The 22,405-nt window shown below is 38.0% G+C and overlaps 1 protein-coding gene across 5 annotated transcripts in view; it reads right to left on the reverse strand.

Annotated features, from left to right (window-relative positions):
• ptch1 (patched 1) overlaps positions 1 to 22,405 on the reverse strand; it is a 72,795-nt gene that overhangs the window by 20,407 nt on the left and 29,983 nt on the right. For 3 of the 5 annotated variants that reach the window (XM_059969869.1, XM_059969867.1, XM_059969870.1), the window contains 12 exons: positions 20,616 to 20,814; positions 20,257 to 20,378; positions 19,188 to 19,335; positions 17,323 to 17,454; positions 16,912 to 17,067; positions 15,218 to 15,298; positions 14,450 to 14,548; positions 13,192 to 13,317; positions 10,039 to 10,157; positions 8,295 to 8,706; positions 7,234 to 7,546; positions 852 to 994 (listed from right to left, as the gene is read on the reverse strand). In XM_059969869.1, coding sequence (XP_059825852.1) covers positions 852 to 994; positions 7,234 to 7,546; positions 8,295 to 8,706; positions 10,039 to 10,157; positions 13,192 to 13,317; positions 14,450 to 14,548; positions 15,218 to 15,298; positions 16,912 to 17,067; positions 17,323 to 17,454; positions 19,188 to 19,335; positions 20,257 to 20,378; positions 20,616 to 20,814 — 2,050 coding nt within the window. Of the gene's footprint in view, positions 1 to 851; positions 995 to 7,233; positions 7,547 to 8,294; positions 8,707 to 10,038; positions 10,158 to 13,191; positions 13,318 to 14,449; positions 14,549 to 15,217; positions 15,299 to 16,911; positions 17,068 to 17,322; positions 17,455 to 19,187; positions 19,336 to 20,256; positions 20,379 to 20,615; positions 20,815 to 22,405 lie in introns of those variants that run through there. The other 2 variants (XM_059969868.1, XR_009512175.1) reach the window with 2 other exon arrangements.

Genomic DNA, 22,405 nt, shown 5'->3' on the forward strand with positions numbered 1-22,405 from the left:
GTGGAGGAGGAAATGAAAAGTTAAATGACATATTTGGAACATGTATAGTTTATCTTTTAAGTGCACTTGTCATGTTCTGCTTTTAGTTTTTCCTTTGAATGACAGAAGTACTGAAAAATATTTGATTCACAAGCTCTGGATTCAATTAATCAACAGGATTCTCAACAACTGTACGCCTTCAGCTGTATATGGAATCAAACAGTGTGGCTAGCAACCCCTGTGGGCATGGCACACTTTTCTCCCTCCCAGGCACAGGAAATTACATCAGAAGTTACAGTTCCAACACTTATTCCCACAAGTTACACCTGGTAAAGAATGAACTACTGTATTTAGAGCTTACTAGGGTAAATATTCATTCGGACAACTCTAAATCAGTATTTCGTGTCTTAATTCATTCAGTGTTAACGGGTACACTGTAGCCTGCAGTAAAGCAACACGTTCTACACCACATAATAATTTTAAACAATGTGCTCTGTAAAACTGTCATCTTGAATATGGCGGAGAACATAGAGAATAAGCAGGACTACTCTCAGAACATAATTGATGGGACTTTGCCAAAGAAAGGCAAAAAAGACAAATGGCTAGAACGAGAACCTAATTGCTTTTTCAGAGCTTAGTACTATTTCAACTGAGAGTTCACATTGGTAATGAAAGCAGGCAAAAAAAAATTGCAATTCTGTAACCTTGTGTACAGAAACCATGTGGAGAAATAATGCATTACTGCAAAAAGAGGCCACAAAATTGTTCAAGGAATTTTGGGTTCACACGTAGTAACTCAAACACAGAAGAAATTCCGCTATTTCTTTCCACTTGTCAATAAAGAAGATGTCGATATGTTTGTAAAGCCTTACCTGACTTAAGTCAATTGGCTTGTGCCTATTGCCAGTCTGAATTAACAACTTGTATGCCAGAACACCATCATCAGACCCATTTTTGTAATTGTTGTGAGTAATCTTTCCAGCTTTCCATTCCCTATCAAAGGTGTCTTGCAGACCTGGTGACCAAGAAGTTGAAATAGTTTGTAAGTAATAAATAATTTGCATTTCCAAAACATACTATTTTTCACATAAAGGACTTCAGCCTCACTGCCTGCAACCCAATTGAAAAACGAATTCCTTCCTTATTGGATCAGAAAAAAAATACTACTTTAGAAGATTGGCCTTGAGCAAACTCTTCTAACCTCTCTGTCTTTTAACATATAATTATTCCAGTTTACATTGGAATAAAATCCACCCCCCAGAAAAAAATTCAGGCACCACAGTAGCGTAGCAGTTTGCACAATGCTATTACAGCTTGGGGTGTCAGAGTTTGGAGTTCTGATGTCATCTGTAAGGAATCGGTATATCCTCCCTGTGGAATGGATGGGTTTTCTATGTATGCTCTGGATTTCTCCCACAGGTCAGTTATTGGTCATTGTAAATTGTCCCTTGATTTTGCTAGGGTTAAATGGCGGTGGGGCTGCTGTGTGGTGCTGCTCGAAGGGCCGGAACGGTTTATTGCATGCTATGTCTCTAAATAAAAATATCTACAGCTTTTGCTCTCTAGAAGCTCTTTATTTCTTTATGAGCTATTTAATAATAAAACCCTTGTGTACTGGATATATACACCTTGAAGATAATAAGGTCAACATAGCCTCATGAAAACCCTTGAGAGGAGTGGAAATCCAGTAGCTTTAATAGCTGTTAAAATACCAAAAAATTAATCTTGCATGCTATAATTGTCATTATATACAACTTCATTTTCAGCGTGACAGGCACCAAAGTATTTATTCTACCTCCCCCCTCCAAACATTTAAAAGACTTTGCCTCGCAATTTACCTCATTTATGATCTTGCACTTTATCATTTAGTTTCACTGCGCTCTTTTGGTAACTATTACACTTCATTCTGCATTGTTATTGTTTTACCTTTTTCTAGTTTAATGCCAGACATGATTTTCACCGTAGTTGGTATATGTGACAATAATAAACCAACAGTTTCTGTCTCCAAATCCTCCAACTTAGTTTTCAATGTTTAAACGTCTTTAAGCTGTCTGCAAGTGTCCTTCTTTGTTAAAACCGAAAACCACAAACACATATATGCAAACACTTGTGTACTTCATGCTATACAACTTTCTCTACCAGTAATATTACAATACCAGGTTTCACGGAACGGGCTGGAAGAAAATGTTTTCAGCGCAGAGAGAAAGCAGTATGAAACATCCAAGTTAAAAAGAGAAAGGAACTCAGCCGTTCCTCAAGCACAGCATGAGCTAGCACTGTGTCCTCAATTCATTCCATCTGTTTGACTTGGGCAGCACTTACAAGCCGTGAGATCTGTTGCCAGCACGTGTAAAGATCACAGCCAACACCTATTCATTCTGAACTGCTATTTTCCTCTGCACCGTTTTTTAAAAAAAAGTACCAAAGATCAGTGGCTGTTCCAAGCAGGTAATCTGGATCAGATTTGGAACAGGAAGCCACAACCCTTACAACGTGCCTCTGTGTGAGCAGATGACAAACCACATACCCGACATTTAGACCCACCTCACAGCTGCACTGAAGCTGTAATCAAAACCATCATTACAGATCTGATAGGTTAACTACAGCTGTAAGGAGATAAGGGTAAAGAAGCCAGGCACAAATGCCATTGCCTGAGGCCTGAGCTAGCTCATTCCAGATTGAAAAAAACTCCCACGTAGACTTGCAGACTCCAACTTAAAACAAACTGATTTGAAACAATGGCGAGAGCTTCAAAAGCACAGAAAGCACACCTGCCAAACTTGATGCACATTCCCAGACATGTCCTGGAATGAAGAGGAACCAAGTCATAAATACCACCTAGGGGATTTCAAAGCACTTCACTCAGTGTGGCCTTAAGTTTGCACATGTTTTCAAAGCTTAGTTTCCCTAAATAATAATCACGCAACTGGATTATCTTCCACCCCATCACCACAAATACCTACTGGCACTACAGTCATGAACATGTTGTCCAACCAATAATGAAAGATAGCTGCCCAGAAATTGAACACAACTGTGCTTTTTGAGAAAAAAAGGTCATGCGTGATGCAAATTCATTCCGAATCTGGAATGAATTGTATTTGGAATCATCTCTAGATGAGAATGACAACCCTTGCAAATCTGGACCAGGCTCTTGTTGCAGTTCACATGGGTGTGTCTGACCCAAGGAAAACAGAGGCCCATCCAATTACAAAACAAGTTCGACATTGCACCATTACCTATAACCAACTGAAAGCAGACTTTCCACATCAAGAGAATGTCATTCATAATGAAACAAGCAGAAGATCTCAGGGAGGAGGTCATCAACAGGATGAGCATTCAGATAGTCTTCATTCTGACATCAATGTTACACATTTGACAGCTTTTGTTTTACAATGCTCGAGATACAAGTCTCTCTCTCTCTCATTACCATGTCTAATTAAAAGAAAGCAACTGTGCAACATGCTACAAACTGCTTCATGGATCACCTCACAACAATGGGGTGCTGGCATTCATTCATGGGGTCTCCATCAGCATAGGAAAATGGGGTGAGAGGAAGGGTTTGTCACACACACAGTACCTAAATGGGTACCATTTAACTTCTCACTAATTTAGATATTAACAAACCAAACAGTATTTTGTTGTTTTAAAAATGACCAGAACATTTCCTAAATTTATCATGAATTACAATAGAAAAAGTCAAAATTATAGTGCATCTCAGTTTATAAAGACAATCTTCCCTTGTTTTGCAATCAACAAAGATAGATGAATGGCTTAGAAGCCTTTCATTACAATCCTGTTGGACATCATTATTCCTACTGCTCTCCTGTTATCTCTCTACCACTGTTGTTATGAATCTGAGTCTTCATTGGCCACAGTTCTCAATGTGGCAACACTAACCAACACTGGAATTACTGCCAAAAATCATAGCAGACTCCAAAACTAGAATGAAGAGGCAACTTCAAGCAGCAACCAGCAACAGTAAATCGGTTAGTGTAACAAAATTATGGAGATGACTGAAAACTCATGGTGAATAGAGTTGATGAAATCAAATGACTTTTACGTATTTAACAGCAAAACAAGCAAGTGGGTTCACAGCTAAAATGGATTAATCCCAGCTATTAATCTGCTTCAGTGCACACATGGATGCATGTTTTCCAACAGGGGTCACTAGATATTGTTAAAAGGCAGGGTTTGCCTGACCTTTCTCTTCTCAGATTAGCGATGCTGGGCCATCTGTCACAACCACAGTTGTAAAAGGCTTTGTTTATAGTGGCTTCTGCATTTGATGATGAAAGTTTCATAACTCAGCATTTAGTGGGCAACTATCAGCAATTCTGTCAAAAATATACCCAGCAGTTAATAAGACAGGCACTTGATGTACCATTCTCAAATAACTACAGAACATGTGGAGATATTGACAACTTTTGTTCTTCCTCTACAAAAAAATTCTAGTTTTTCTATGAACGATTATACATGCTGTCCTTGGTTTACGAATGCTGTACTTATGGACATATTATTATAAAAATATAATAATTATATTATTAAATACAAAAGCTCATTGTACATATACAAGTTCATTCCTATGAACGGCAGAGGTAGTTTCTGCTCTCTCATTTTTAGTCATTGTTCTTTCTTAGCAGTTTTATATGGCTTTCATGCAATTTGTTACAATACTGTGGTTACACAAAAATATCACCCAATAGGGTATCATCTAATAAAATCAACATGGATGCCTGCAAAAGCAGAACTTATTTGTTACCTGGGAATATTCTGTATGTCACAGTATCACCATTTGCTTACATGGGTTCTAAAAATGCATCTCTTTGTAAGAAGTCATTTATACTGTCTTCACTTTCTCTCGTACTATTCTTCAGAAGCATGATTCTGCTAGCAGGGTTCCAATGAAAAGTCATCAGCATGGAAGTTCACGGTTTCAGTCTCTTTAAAATGTTGACTGACCTGCTCAGTGTCGCCAGGACTCTTATGTCTGAACAGCAGATTTCCAGCATCTGCACTATTTCACTCTGCATAATTTGATAGTAATAGTTTAATTTCCTCCTCATTAAGAATATGCAGCAGACTTTACCAGTTGCAAACATGTAAAGTAGTGGCCATCAACCTTTTTAGGCCCAAGATCCCCTACCTCGACCTTAGTGAAAGGCAAGATTGACTCCAAATCGATTAGTTACACGCATGCACACCGGGGCAGAAAAGACCAGAAGTAAAACCCCGCAACCCGGAAGTAGAAATAATGTATGAACACCAGGGCTCACCACTCTTTTTTTTGCACCGTGGACCGATTTAATATTGACAATATTCTTATGGACCGGCTGACGGTGGTGGGGGGGGGGGGTTGGGGTGGTATTAAACGCGACTGGAATACAGCGATACTCGAAGCAGGTTCCTTATGTCCAGTCTATTCCGCAATTTAGTTTACGTGGCTCTCAGCTGCTGTCCCACTTGCTCACATCTTTTTCCGCTGGAAAAAAACTCAATGGGTTTGTCTTTAAGTGCAGGGTGCTTGGACTCAAGGTACTGAAGCAGTTTTGAAGGCTTCATTGCCTCATTAGACAGCCTCCGGGCCCGAGCTCCAGCCTCCCGCCCGCCCGCCGCCCGGGCCAGCTGCGGCTGTTCCCATGCCGGGGCCGCAGCAGTCGCAGTCCGAAGAGAGCGACCGACCAAGCGAGGAGTGCAACAGGGCACATGTCCGCTCCCTTCTAGGATCTATCAGCTGACAAAAGTTTGTTTCAGTAGATCACAGTGAGGTAGCTGCTCACAAAACCCTGAGCCCAAATTAGGTTGTCTGTGAATATTTTAGCACCGGGTTCCCCATGAACATTCGGCGTGCTAAACTGGTTTAGAGGCACCACCCATCTGTCTGCGCGCCAGGCCAGTAACAACGGCACTTCTCGCTGGCCACATGAAGCGGCCGGTTACCCGATACCAACCAGTGATCCCTGACGTGCTTGGGTAATGACCTCGCATGTATTCAAGTTCAACAGTGGGCATAACAGGGAATGAAGAAAGGTGCAGCTGACTCATATCATTTTCTCGTAGCCCAGTGGTTGGGGACACTAAAGTACACTGTAGTGGGTGGCGGGGAAGCTACACGCATGTGCACTGGGTAGAAAGAATGGAACTAAAACCCCGCAACCCAGAAACAATCTCTCAACAGTACTTGTGTATTTATTTTTCTTCTTTTTTTTTCCCCCCGGGATCTACTGGGAAAGTCTCAAAGATCGACTAGTCGATCGCGATTGACGGGTTGGTGACCACTAATGTAAAGGATGAAATCTGCAACACTGCATCGGAAATATACAGTGGTGCATTCTTATAGTGAAAGCAGGTGGGTTTAGCATCCCAAGCTATCTGTATAGCCTTGCAAAAATGAAGTATCTACCCATTCTAAAATAAGACTATCATTCCAAGGGAGCAAAGGGTTGTCAGCTAGCCATACAGTGGGAAACCATTACTTCACTGGGTCTACACCGATCATCCTTAATAATCCCAGTGTTCACAAAGAGTTATTATATGTCCTAGAAGTACTCACAAGATGAAAATCAGCCCATCTTCCCTTTGGGAGAACCAGTGCAAGCAAAATAACAGGTATGATGTCTGTGTGGAGTGGGGGGGACAGAGGGATGCTGGTAACTAGGTGTCAAATGCAGGGAGAGGTGTGGCCAAACACTCCTTTGCTGGCTATTCCTATTAAACTTACCAGAACTTTTTTTCCCTGGAGTTAAATGTCCACAATGCACCTTTTGTATCACAGAGATTTCCCGTTGAAAGGCTAATCAGTACAGGTTATCCACCCCAACAAACTCCAACTAACTCAGCAGCACACAGAATTAAACATTCTCATTAACTGCAGATTTCGGAGGACCAGAAAGCTTAAGATTTTGACTGATTTTCTACATTAAAGATCAAGGGTGTTGTTAAAGTCATTCCTCTTGATTCTACCAAATATATTTGGTCATCGGAATAAAATTCTTTCTTTTAATAGTAATTATACATCATTTACAACTTGTGGTTATATGATAATAAAACCTCAAGAAACATATTAAAAAAATCAATAACTCGTTCAAACAAATGTCAATTGGAAACTTCTCCAGCTAATGTAAATTGCAGATCTTGTTGCTGGCTCTGCATCTCTGTAAGGTGCTTTTCTGAAACATGTACAATTTCTAATGATTTTTAAAAATTTATCCTCCTATTCCATAACTTAAAATAAGAGGAAAAGATTGCAGTTCTTACCTTGTAACCAGTCACAAAAATAGTGCAGCCACATTCTTGGAAGTTCTCCATTTTCTTCCAATAAAACAAATTTCACATTTCTGAAGCTTTTGTGCAGATTATACAGCAGATATTGAGCATTTGGATAGTCTGTTTCTTCTTTAGTTACGATGTACATGTTGTAGAAAGAAAAGTATTTAAACTGTGCTGCAATAAAGTCATATTCTCGTGTGTCACGAGGCACAATATCTGTAAGATCCAGTCCATCTCTGACTGTTGTTGTTCCATACAGACTGATCCCAAGTAAACCCAAGAAGAGTAATATGACTGCAATCTGTGATAAAAGGGGGAAAATAAAAGTCAGATTAAGCAATAAACTATTTAAGGCAACATTTTGTCCCAGCCCAAAAGAATTAGAATGAATGGCAGTGAGAATTGATTAAAAAATTAACTGGTGATATATTCATATACAGTGATAAAATTTATTATTTCCTTTTCAGGTTATATCCCCACTTCATACTTTCAAAATTTGCTGTATTTCACTGCATCATTCTGTGATCGGTGGAAGTTATTTGTTTTCCTATGACTTAGAAATACTGTTCACAATCAATCAACCGTCTCCCTCCAGTCCTCTGTCTGTACACATTGTTATTCAGCCTTGAAGTAGTTGCATTATCTATGTTTCTGGATGCAATGAGATTTGGTAAGCCTTATGAAACTACTGCTCAGACAGAAAATATCAGAATTTTCTGACTTTACCTTCCCATGTGGCTGAATACAAATATTTTTTGTAATACATTTTAATTAGCAAAACAAACAGAATATAAAAAGGAGAGAAAATCTGCAAATGCTGTAAATCCAAGCAACACACACAAAATGCTGGATGAACTCAGTAGGCCAAGCAGCATCTATGGAAGGGAATGCAGTCGGTGTTTCAGGCCGAGACCGTCACCTTCCTGTCCTGCCGAAGGGCCTCGGTCCGAAACGTCGACTGCACTCTTTTCCATAGATGCTGCCTGGCCTGCTGAGCTCCTCCAGCATTTTGTGGGAATATAAAAAAGGGGTTTCATTCTACTACTCACCTTTGTTGTGGGTTTTAGCAATAGCAGTGCATAATGTTTTTCGGCAAAAGAAGAGAGAGTCCACTTAGTGCAGGGTGGATCTACACAGTTAGTACTGGGCTCTGTAAACTGGGACAGAAGATCCCGTGTTGAACTGGCGGTATCTGGACTCTGAGTGGTAAGTGAATCCTGCGTAGACGGAGTGACCGGCTGAACGGAAATCTCAGAACGAGGTTCTGCAGTTGTATAGTACGCCTGGGTATGAGGATCATATTCTGTGCGCAGCTGGACTGTAGACTGCATGGTAATTTGGGTTTCATGGGTAAAGTTTTGATTAACATAAGGGGGTGGTGGTGCTGGTTGACGAGGATGGTTGTCATTCGTATCTCTATAAGCTTGCGGCTCAATCTGAATCACTCGGTTGGCACAAGGGCTGAAAGAAAGTAGAACAAAAGATGAATGCGATGGTAGTGCCATTACCACATTCACTCCAACTGTTATTTCATTCTTCTTAAATGCAACCAAACACACTGAGATTACCAAACACATATCAGCCCATTACAACACACACAAAAATTCTGGAGGAACTCAGCAGGCCAGGCAGCATCCATGGAAAAGAGTGCAGTTGACGTTATAGCCTTTACACTTTTTTCCCCCCCTACTGATGAAATTTAAGTTAGGGAGAAACTCCTATATTTAATGCTGATTAGCCTGATACGAAAAACTCCTACATTTAATACTGATTAGCCTGATCCGAAGGATCAAGCGGCTAACGGTGGCTGAAGAGCTACAAAAACTAGACCGCTTAAAAAAAAATCAAAACAATCTCTTTTGACTCACTGCAAATCAGCAACATCCTTTAATAAGACCCCAAAAAAATGAAATAGATTTTAATCTTAGGAGTCAGGGAAGGATAATGGGGCTGACTCAAGGTCTGGAAACCAAAAGAACTGTGCATTCTGCAGGCTCTGCCAACTTTAACAGCAGGTTCTGATGACTTTTGTTATGCCCTTGCTTCATGCCAATCACCAGTCAGACCAATAGGCTGATGGGTGGACCAGAGACATAAGGCCATTGGTGGTGGTGGGGGGGTTGGTGGTGATGTATGCGAGGAAAAGTCCGGAGTTCTGAGCTAGGCAACAATAAAATGAATGGGTTGAGGTCAGTAGTTTTACATTTTAACCTGTGAAAGGTTACAATGTTATGGTGAGACAACCAAATAAACTTTGTGGCCTTCAGCTTTACTTCATTAAACTCTGGGACATTCATAATCTACGATGTGAAAATTCCTTGTTAGTTTTGCTACAACTGAACATCATTCAGATTGAATGCCATACATGCCTTGCTGTCCAAAACCAAAACCTCGGTTATGCAGAATTGCTGATTACAGATGCTTTCCCCTCAATTTCATACATAATATTTCTAGATCAATATAACTAAGTATTTTGTAAAATGGCATGACAAATTTAAGTAGTTAAACATGAATGGAATTAAATCAGTTCTACTAAAATCCATGGGAAAATCAGCAATTCTCTCCCGCAGACCATAACTACTGATTTATCTCTTACTTTTCCAGGGGACAAGAGTTTATTGCTCTTCAAACAATTGTGTTTCCAGTAAATTATTCAGTCAGAAAGCACCATAAAAACTTATTCTTACTCCACCTCTCAATAAAAGCAGTATTACAAAGCTGTAGGGGATATTTATTCACATACCACAGAACCTTACGAAACTTAGAAAATTTAACTTTTCAGTTGCTTCATACCTTGTAAAACAGCAAAGGATGTCGAGCTTCCTCTCCTCCCTCCGATAAAGATCCATGCTGAGAATGGCAGGGAAGATGAGAAGAACCATAGCAAAGTTAAAGACCACAACAACAGCAGCCTGAAAACAGAATTGAGCAGGTAGTCCATTTGAGAAGAAGGTGAAGAAAATATCTGTACACACATGATACTACATGAAAATACTACACATGAAGTTAGTCATAACCCCAACATTTTTAAGCCCTGCCTTTAAAACGTTTAAGAACAAAAAGGTTTACATTATCCTTTACAGGGTTACTTTTGTCTTTTGTTACTTGTACATTTAATGTCTTATTCAGTTCTTTGGATTTATTAGTAATTGCAACTTGCACAATAGTTATCACAAGTCAAAACTCCATGTACTACATATGCTCCGTGCCACAATGAAACAATAAGAACTGTGAAAGGGTAGCACCAGCATGAACAGCAAGACTTCCTCTACAATCCCGTGATAATTCATTCCTCTCTCAATCTACACACTGCCCACAATAAATTTCACAATCATATTTGCAATTGTGTGCTTTCATGGCTTATGCAAAACGATTTTTATACTTTGTTTCTTAAATACATATCAACCCAAATGTTCCAGAAAATGTTTAATCTTTTATTTCTTTTGAGATAACTCAAGAGTGGTGCTCTGGAGAGATAGAAAACTGTGATGGCCTTTAAAAGCATTTTTCATAGAAAAGTAATAATTTTGACAGTGACAGGGATTAAGATTTAAAACCAAAATTAATTCAGGTCTCTGAATTTTCAAATACAGCATGTATTCTCATTATTTTAGAATTCAAATAAATCAAACTCCTCAAATATGCATTATCAATAAGCTGTTCAGGGCAAAACTGGTTACTTCATGCTAAGGTTAAAAAGAATAAAAGCCTGTGCAAAAGATCCATAAAGAGAAGCCAGCATGACTGGCTGCTGGGGCCCAGCCCAAGGTATGGGCTGTATGTGCCATTCCCGGGGGACCACCCAGAGAGCATGGGTATATACTGCTCATCACCTCTGGCTATGCAGATGATGAGGCCTGTCACCCACAGTTCCCACCTTACTTCTGCCTGCTTGCAACTCTGCTAGATCCTCCTTTTGTTGTCCTTTTCAATACCCTGTTCTTAACTGCTGGAACAGCTTTTCTTTAGAGTGCAATTCTATTTGTCATACAATCAAGGCAGGGGTATACAAAGGTTAAGGAATTGGGGAAGGGGGCTACGTAGGTCATTCACTCCACTTACTCAATCTGCCACAATTGTGCCAAGGATTTCACCACCACCACCAACCCCCACCCCATACTCTCTAAGGGTTTCCAATGAATGTTAAACATTTTATAAAAATGTATACAAATGCACTTAGAAGTATTTCATCGCTTCTTCTTGCGCAAATTCCACAAAATTACCAAGCTAGATCTGATTAGCTTAAAATACACTACCACACTGTTTATCAACTGTGACACCACAACCTGATCAAATGTAGATTAGCTACATGATCAACAATACATCTGGAGAAAACTACATCAAACATTCAGAAGAAAATAACAGTGAAAGAAATGAAACTACTGACGTGCAAGGCTGAAAGCAGTCTGCATTTCCAAGATCTATTCCGGAAACCATTTATTCTCCCTCAGCAATTGGATTGTTTTACAGATACTGGGCCTCAAAAGACATAGATACTTTGATAATTATCTCACGCTGTCTTAAGGAAATCATCAAAGTCAACTCCCATTCTGTCATATGAATCAATAGGGGAATAACTTCTTTTTACTAAATCATAAGGGGAAAGGAAGAGAATAATAAGGAAAACAAGAAAACGTCGTTTTCTGTTTAAAGTTTCATTCAGTGCAACTAAATGTGTCTTTTGGCAAGCCAATCAAATTGATTTGAACAAGTGGTTTGGAAACTGAAATCTGTATCATCAAAACAGTAGTGTTTTGTTTCTAATCGGTCTGATTAGTCTGTTATGACAGTTCATTTTATGCAATGCTTTATATAAACATACTCTTAACCTTTTCTGCCCCTCTCCACTTCAAACCTGTAACTGTAACCAAATGGACAAATTATCACTTTTGATTTCAAAGAACTAGCTCTGGGTCTTTGAATCTAGCTGCTGTGATATTATCCCAGGTATTGTGAAAAATTGTAACCCTTCGCTTTTGTTGGGGAGGTTACCATTCAGGCAACGTGAAAAATGAATGGAGACTTAGGTTACAAAATGCAAAAACGCTCCTCTGAAATATTACAGTCAACCTCCTCTGCAAATGTTAACTGACCTCATAAATTGTTTCCACGTTAAACTGGAGCAATTACGTTTCAAATAAGCAATACTAAAAATGAATAAGGTCTTCCTGATGTCAACACCTCAGCTAACTAGCAAGATTTACCTTTGATGTTTCTGGCTTTGGTTAAAAAAACTACTTGAAACAAGAAAAGTTAAATTTAGATTTTCCACATTTTTACACTACAGATTTTAGCTCAGATCATAATGAATTGAGATATTTTATTGGCAGTCATATTATTGGTTTGCAGACATGCAGAGAAAGAAACTAATATATAAATAGATATGGAAAACTTACAAAATATCTAGAAAGATAAAGGTAATTTTAATAATAATAATTTTAATTTGATATGCAGAGCAATAAAATCAACTGAAAACAAAAATAAATTCAAAGGATTTCAGTTTCACTCTAAATTCAGGGTCTATAGTTCTGGCAATTAAGACATTGTTATGTCAATGAACTATCACCACATTCAAAATATGACCAAAATTTCATGATAATTGTGCAAATATATGAGAAGTGGGACTACTGCAGTAAGCTGCAAAAGGTCTCTCTGCTGTTCCTCTGCCTGATTATCGAAAACTTTGTGCATTTTGGCTATATATTTTCATTCAAAGGATAACATGTTGTTAGAATCTTACAATAGTAACAGAATTAATAGAGTGAAATTCACCCAAGAGCAAATTGTTACTTTGTTAAATCAGAATTCCCATTGTTTCACACATTATTGATGACTATTCCTTATTTTCAGATATCATAACACTATGTTCACACATCAAATACAACAGTATATGACTTTTAAAACAAAGTTTCTGAATAGAACATTGTATTGTATAGTTTTACGTACTTGCAAGGAAAATGCTCGTAGGGCAGGGATGGGTATTAAAGCAGCCATAAAAAAGGCAGTCACATTGCTGATTGAGGTAAGGGCCACACTTGCTCCAGTTCTCTTTAAACATTCTCCTGTTCGGTCCTGTGGGAGCCAAGTTAAAGAATTTCAAACCACAATCATCTTGGTTATTCCCCCAAAAAATATTAAATGATAGAACACATTAAAAGTAATACATTCATTCTGAATACAAGCATAAAGCATACAGCACTGGTACTGTTCAACAAAAGTAACATTAGTGAATGAAGGCAGTTTAGATTACCATCTTGGCTTGGAAAGCCAATGTTATTCAAATACTACACTAATTACAATCAACTTTCCATTTTAGGAACTGGAAAAGTTTTTTTTAAATTTTGTTTGAAGACACTCTTCATGTTAACTCTTTAAAGGCTATAGCCACCATTCCAAAGATACAGGTTGATTTTAAAACCATAGTTAGGCATGTTTTTTTTTATATATAGCTCACAAAACTGGACATTGTTTTTGAAGTCAAAAGCTCCTCATTACGTCAGGGGGATAAAAAAACAGCCTCAGCCTTCTCCAGTGTAAGGAAGTCTAACCACATTCCCTTCAGATAAAAATGCAACCCAATCCTATTGTCCTAGGGAAGAAGAGTTCTTTTTAAAAAAAAATTAAAGCCAAACTATGTGTTTTTGATACAGTTATTCCTGTGGCATCAACAGATCCAGCTGTTGGCATATCTGCGGGACTATAAACATAGGCGCCACTCCTCTTCTTATACGTAAATAAGGGTGAAGCAATAAAATACAAGACCACACACATCAAGTCAGTCTGATACTCAGAGCTAAAAGGACAATGTTCTCTTGCCAACTACACTGTTTACTATTTGAAACCACTTCTAAGCATCTGCAGAAGCATGATGCTTCAAGCTTGCCAAAAAAGGAACGGACAAGTCAATCTTATCTTTGGTGAGTTGGAGTTCGGTTTGGGGTAAATGTGGAGAAGAGATAACTGACCAAATAGAAGAGAAATTTCTTTTTGACCACCACTTTAATATGGACCTGCAGAAGCCTATGCCCAAAATAAAGATTAACTATGTCCTTTGCTACAATTAAAATACTGATGACTATTTTCTATTCAAAGTACAGGTAGTTGCTAACTAGGTCCAAAATACTTTTGTATGATTAGAAATAACATAAGAAAAAGTAAACAAGTTTCAAAATGATGATGAGTTTTCATAAGTTCTCCTTCTTACCTCAAATGGAATTCTTTTATTGTGTCCCGTTTCACTGAATGCATGTGCTAAGAGGAAGACATCATCCACACCAACACCAAGAGCAAGAAAGGGCAAAACCTGCAGAACGTGAACACCAATAGCATCTCAATTCACTCAACAAGTACTTCAGATGCTGAATTATTAACCAAATAATGTACCATTTAAATTCGCACAACTGGTAAAATGAATAAACAATCATCACTGAATGCTTGCATTAAATACTCTATTCCACAAAGTGCTTGCAAAACTCTCAATAATTCAATGCAAACTCCAACAGACCTCACAAATCAAAATTCTGATTGGCCTGCTCTGCTGGCAGAGACACTTTAGACAAAGCTGTATGTGTACCCTAAGTTCCAACGTTATCATGTACTGCAGGGATGAAGTTATTTGTGTAGACAGATCAGGCAACTAAGGTACCCAGAGAGCATACATGTAGAGTCCATCGTGATCCAGCAGTAGATAGCCCAAAATAACTGTGCAAGGTTACGTCTGAATCTTTCAATGTGGCAGAAAAGTCCCCCAAGACTTTGATCTCCAAAGAAATGCTTGAATTTAGTGACAAGTAATGATGTTTGCTGAATGTTCAGTACCATTCTTAGCTAGTAATAGCTCTGCTAAGGCCTTCTAGGGGTGTGCTGGACAAATTCCAACTGTGACATAGGAACTCTCCCAAGCACACCCCAATGATACAGGGTGCAGGGGAGGGGGAATGCAGATTGATGATTTTCCCACAGCCTCCCATACCTGAAATATGGGACGGAATCTCAAGACGCACCAGGTTCCACCCCATTCTCTGGCCTTCTGTCCGGAGATCCACTGGGGTTCCTTAATGTTTAAGTATTAAGAATCAGTACTTTGAGACATTTATCTATGTTAAAGGTGCTATATAAATGAAGATGTTGCTGCAGTAGCAGTAATGAAGACATCAAACTCAAAAAAAAAACATCACAAGAGTGAGGATGTTTATTTCATTAGTATTTAATCTCATTGTCATCTTCAATAACACACTTTACATTTCTTGATTTGTTAAATTTAAGATCTGGAAGTTAAATAGTGTGTTTATATTTCAAATGGACTAGTTTACATGAATTTTAAGCTATGAGTCAATATATTTGCTGCTAGTGCTGTATTGTTCTATAAACAATATGCAATGATAGCAAAATGACCAAAGCAATATGAACACAGTGATGTAAAATTTTACTGTCATGGCTAGTGACGTACTAGAGTGTCCACTGGGTAACACAAATTCAGAGTCAGCAGTTCAAACAAACCTATGGCAATACACATAGGTTTACTCCAGATGAAACGAAAACACTGCTACGAGGTCAAAGATAGACACAGTCTAGGACTCATTCAGATTAAGGGCTTCATTGTTTTCCATGATGAAACTCAAATTTATACAATTTTCTGACGAGTCTTGATCTTATTGACTTTCAGGTCAACGGCCTGTGATCAGGATGTAGGACAAGGATCAGGACCACTATCCAAGATGTAGGGTCCATAACTCAGTAGCCATGCTAACTAACCCGGGTAGCCCACTGAAAACTTGGTTTATAATTATGTTGCAGAAAATAAGGTGAGATTGCTTTGGGAGTAAAAAAAAATGCTGGATTCTGGTTCATTGGTGCAGCTGACCCTTGTATCTGAATGAAGCAAGCATCAGAATAAACACTTCTTCAACTGGGCATTCAAAATATCTGAAATGACACCAATACTTTGAGCAGAAAACATTACTTTGACACACTGCATGACCCAGATGATTTTGAAGTTACAAATTTTTGTTTTATCATTTTGATAGTTTTGAAACAAAGCCCAGATAAGGAAATTTTAAAAAGCCTGGAAATTTTATTCAGGGTAAGATTTACATAAGAGCAGGCACCCCGAGCATCAGGTATCCAGCTCTGAAACCAACCCGTTTAATTCCCTTTCCTGAAAATATATTCTTTTAAGTGATTGTATTTTAAGTTTCTCCAAGGAGCTATTCAAGTAATCCAACTGCTGAGTGAAACACTGCAGTAAATGTGTTCTGTTGACATTTTTGGGTCACACCTACCTCTTTGTACTTGTGAAATTTTCAGGAGTGCTTTAAAAAAATCTCAATTTAAAATTAAACACTGTAAAATCTAAAATTCAGCAGGTTGTGATCTAACGAATCAAACAGTAGTTACTGCACTGTCAACGGTGGTAGGAATTTGAAATATTGCAATAGGGTTTTAGCCGCTGAGTTTGCAAGGAAAATCTAGCCTTATCTACTCTGTAAATAGCCTATTGATGGAGAGGCCAACACCAAGATATAAATCAATTTAATCTCCAAAATAAAAATTTGATCTGCAGGCCACTCCATAAATAAGTTACATCTAATGGATATCACAACACAGCATTAGTAAATATGACTGACTAGGCAAATACTTAACAGATTACTTGACTTTATATTATACCTGAGTTGTTGCAGCATTAAATGAAATTCCAATTAACGAACAAAGGCCCAATCCTGCAGCCACTGACAGTGCAACCAACAAAACACCTGCTAGCCCAACAGCACCCTGGGACTTAGCACAGTCCCATCGCAGCATGGTTAAACAGGCATAGGCAAGCTGCAAGCAGAACACAGGAGAAACAAACATTGAAATCCAAATTATTCTGATGTTTTTCAAACAAGAAATTACTCAAATTCATTTCTTAATCACTGCTATAAATTCACACTTTTGTTCCATACACACATAAATGCCATAAACTATGATGTTACAAGGCTGTACATAACCAGTGCTTAATTGGCAAACATTATTTCTGAGTGATAAGCAGTGCTATTGATTGTATAGTGACACCTTGAGATGCACAGAATGACTTACCATTAATAGATAGCCACCAGCAACTCTTATAACACTGACATTGGAAAATGACTTGAGGATGTCCTCAAGGGTGGTAGTAGAGAACGAAAGAACCTTGTGGGTTGAATTCTGTGCAACACTTTGATGGACAACCTGGAATAGAAGTATACATAAAAGAAACTTGAAAAGGTGATTTAACTAAGCATTTTCTGTGAAAATGTTAGCTTTCTTGTAGTAAAGCATAAGAAGATTGAAATAACCACATCATTTAAAAACCAATTAAAACTGAACATTATCCACGAGTAACCCAAATCAAACGAGAAAATAAGATAAACTACTGCATATTTGTCACTGTAGTTTAGCTGCAATCCTGATTTACAAGCATTTAATGAACCTCCTTTTCTGCTTGTATGCAAAACAACCTTTGTTTCTCCAACCCCCCCTCCCCCCACCAATAGCAAAAGTCACAGCTTAGGCAATTCATCAAGTTCTTCTTCACTCCAACAAAAAAAATTCTTCAGAGCTCCTCATTCACACTTCATTGGCTGGCCAGCACACAGGGTCACAGGCTGCTTTACAAAGGTCACTGCCCGGGAAACAAATGCCAGATGATGTCACATGACCCCACCAATGGGACTGCAGCTGTGAGAAGAATCTGCGCCTAGCTAATGTTTTCCAGACACCTTTTTTTTAATAAACAGAGTAACAATCACAGTGGGTGACTGTTGCTCAATTCAGTTTAGGCTTTGTTTGTTTCCATATTATGCTAGTAAAATGCAGCTGCAAACAAATATTATCGCAAATATGCTTGAAACTTTAGCCCAATGTCTGTTTGCATTAAACTTGCAACGGCCATAGGCAGCACTGTGAAGAAAAACGATACTGATGATTCTGAATCCCAACAGGTTTACCTCAAAATCAAGCACTGCATAGCAAGACATAAAAAAATACTGTGCAAGCAAAGAGAGACAGAAGCAGGCTTCACGGCAGGAAGCCACATCTGGAGGCTAAATTGACCATTTGACAGACACATCCTTCCTATTACACATAGCCTTACATGCTATGTTTTCTAAACTGAAATGCATCTTATTTCCAACACTCTATTTTAAAAGAAAAATATACAGAAGATCAAATGTGATTTTACTTCAGCACTGGAATTTTTCACTGATATTCTAGGGGGTTTTATTTTGTTTCACAAGGTCAGGTAATTTTGGTTTTTAAAAAATGATATGCAACACATTAACTTCCAGTTTCAATTATAAATTCCAATGAAATAGCTTACAACAGTAAATAATCCCTATACAAAGTCTTTCATTGTTGTGTATCATTTTATTAGAGTAATTTATACCCAGTTATCTAAGCATATCACTGACTAGTTTAACAAACATGGCTGATCATTAATTTAAGTACATTTGGAAAGTCATTTTCATTGCAAAATGACTGACAAAAATATTTTCCTAACATGTAATTTATTGGTGTAGAAAACACAAAACTGAATGTTTAAATCAGGTTTTGAAGGTGTTTGCTGTTACTGGGGGGAGGGAGAGGGAAAAATATATAAAAAAATTAAAGCCGAATTTAACAGTTATCCAGGGGCAGTTTTGTACAAAGGAGCTGGAAGAAATGCAAATCTCTGATAATTGTTTCAAAGTACTCATGAAACATATCTTTCCCTGAAGTGCATTGACTGGTGTTATGTAGAGCTGACAGAACAGTCATACAGTATTGCACCCAGCAAGAAACAGCAATGACATCACTGATCAGAGACGGACAGTGAATGCATAAAGTAGTAGATGCCCATTTCCTTAAATGTTAGTTATATTCTGATCCAACATACAAATTTCAGCATGTACATAAGAACTTCCATTGCTTCTTTTTGATTTTACCTCAACGTATTTCCTTTGCCAGGCTTCTAGAATGGCTGCAGCTTTGTCCAGATTCCAGTTGATATCCGAAACGTAGTAATAACCCTTGAAATGCTCGTACATCTGCTTGGGGGTCATTAAATGAAACATGCTCTGGAAAGCTTGGGCACTGAACACAGGTACAAAGGGATGGGGGTTGGGGCAAAAATAAACATCATCAACTCAGTTTACCAAGTCAGAAATGAAAAGCTCAAAATGTCTCAGCTACTTTTCTCCACCTTCTAAAAATCTGACTTTTACATTTTTGTGACTTGTAAATGAACATTCAAAGGTATGACTCAGATTTTCTCTGTGACAGAGAAAGAACACAATTTATTGACTATTAGCTCTCCTATTTCTTATTAATTATTGAATAAGTTCTACATAGTTCGGAGTAAAAGCAAACACCACTTTAAGTTTTATTTCTAATATGGCTTCAAGTGTAAGCTACTGATTGCTTCCCCCCTTTTACAATGCTACTTCCTTCGTGGACTAAGGTTAACAATGTCTCGGAGGCAGAAAGTCATAACGAAGGACTGGAATATCATTGTCATTAGTGACACAACATTGGTATTCAGATAAAAATTTAAAAATGGGAGTCAAGCAGAAGGAAACCCTCCTCCCTAGTAAGCTTCGCTTTCCCATCGAAGTCGATGGGAAAGGATTCTAGATTGCACTTTTTTATAACAATTTTAACACAACATCCACCCTACCCAAGTAATAAATCATATATACAGAGCACATCTGCTGGAACCATCCGGACTAAAAAAAATCAAAAATAAGCATATTTATAATTATTCTATAAGATCCTTTAAGTGCAACAGGAATCCGACTATTTTAGTCTTAGAGGTGTCTTCCTTTATTAAAAATTGGCCATTATCATGACAACCCTTTCTAATTAGAAAAAAATCTTTTGGAGTGCTTCCTTTCACCCATTTGCTTTGTGAATATTTAGAGCATGGAATGAGGCCCTGAGACAAGATTACTCCATTTGCATACAATTCTGTTATTTTAATTAACTATAACGATGGTTTCTGGTTCAGTTGCCTACCTGCGGAGTTTTCCACTGCTGTTCTTGGTGGTACCTCCTAATATTAGCTCCTCTTGCCAATGCATGTACTTTTTAGACAGGCCTTGGCAGCCACCACTTAGTATATGGGCAATATTAAGAGGCTGTAAATGTAATAAGCATCATCAGGCATACAATTATATAATGTCATGACTATATAACTCGAAAGCTTATCAGAATTTTCAGTTTGACTACAAGCATATTACCATTGATACTGCAATGCTTGAGAAGGATTGTTAGGTTATATGCAAGCCAAAAATCCAGTAATAAACGCAAATCATCCCTGATATAAAAAAAAACTGTACAGAAACAGAAGTAAAATATCTACAGTTACTGCTTACTGTTGTTGAGTTCTTGTTAGGGGCAGTATGTGGGCAGTCAGGATCTGCGGGGTTCAGGCAAGGGCGATCCATGTAACCATGTCCCACACCAGCCTTGGTCAACATTTCTTCCCAAATATCCACCTCATGCTTTAAGTTCTTTAACTCCTCAAGGAATTCTAAGGGGTCAAGATTTGTCCATTGCAACTGTGGCTTCCCTCTGTCAAGAAATAAATTGCACCTTTAAGTAAACTTTCACTAAAGACAGCTGCTACTTATTTTGGCAATTTGTGTTTACTACTTGGGCACAGGTTAAAAAAAAACCCTAATTATCTAAAACCTGAATGTTTGGGAGGCACGGGGTGTAGCTGGTCGAGCTTCAGCAATGTGCTGCATGGTATTTGCCAATTCCCCATGTGACTGCAAAGACTTCCCTTGGTTGCTTCAATTTCCTCTCACATTTCGAAAGAGTGGTGCTAGGTTAATTGGCCACTGCTAATTGCTCCTAATGTGGCTGAGTGAAAAAAAAACTAGAAGTTGATGCAAATGTGAAGAGAAAAAAAAGTTTCGGGGAAAAAAAGAGGGAATGTGCTGCTCTGCAAGCAGGTATAGACTGCATAAGCTAGAAATTTCTTCCCATTTTTAGGGAGGTATAGAATGACATCACTGGTTTGTAAATACTAGAAAATGCAGGGTAATTATATTAATTCAATTAATTCACACAAAAATCTACATTACACAAAACTTTTCAATATCTCTCACAGATATTCTTTGTCACAGAGAATGAATCGTTCTGCTGAACTCGTGCCAAGTCTGACCTGGTGAAAGACCCAGCACCCAAATTTTCCAGTGTAATTGCAGATAGTCCACCTCTGTCACTAGACTCCACAAGCAGTCTGACATTAAAGCATGGTCAGACTGACAGTGACAAGTAACTCTCAGGATGTTAGGAGCATCCACATTTGCATGACTGAGCTTCAGAAATCTCATGGATTGTCAATCTAGCCTGCTTACATAAAGGTAGTGCACTGATAGTATAAATTTTCATTTTTAATAAGTTATGCTTTTCTAATTATTTGTTTTGAGTTCAAATAATTGGGGCTACTATTAAAACACTCAGCAACATTTAAGATTCTTGAAAGATTTGACAGTTGACTAAGCCCAAGGAGATGGCTGAAGTTTTTTGTAAGCTCTTTTGCAGGCTTGTTCTAGGATTACATTGTGCAAAGCCATTTGAGAATTAAATTAGCAGATCTGGTAAATGTATTAAAAAAAAACTGTAGGATAGGTTAGAAGCTAAAGCGGACAGCTCACCACTGGCTGCAAGTGCAGTTGCACTGTACATTGAGTGAGCCATGATTTCATGTAAGCAGAGAGGTATCCGACTATAGTCAACTTTCTGTTCTGTTTGTAGTAATAAAATGTTAAATTGAAAAGGGGTGGCATAAGTTCCACTGCCAAACTAAAAGCTAATGAATAGAGTGTATTGGAATTTAGGAGTGGAAAATTAATAATACTGAATTTACCACTTAGCTATGAATTTAAAATCTATTCCACCACATTCTGCTGTGAATTTTAGTAACACATTTAGTCTGGCATTTCAAACACATTCAAAGAAGCTTAACTATTAAGTTTAGTAATAATCTGAAATTGCTATCAAAAACACAATAACCTAAAAGGATTAGACACGATATTCAAAAGACTGAATGAAAAATTCAAAATTCATTATATCATTGGAAAAACAATTTTTTAAAAAAAAGTACTTTTGAAGAAAACAAGGAAAAATTTTGAGAGGACTCAGCTGTTAAAAG

The sequence above is a fragment of the Hypanus sabinus genome, chromosome 5, assembly GCF_030144855.1.
Source record: "Hypanus sabinus isolate sHypSab1 chromosome 5, sHypSab1.hap1, whole genome shotgun sequence".
NCBI classification, from domain to species: Eukaryota; Metazoa; Chordata; class Chondrichthyes; order Myliobatiformes; family Dasyatidae; genus Hypanus; species Hypanus sabinus.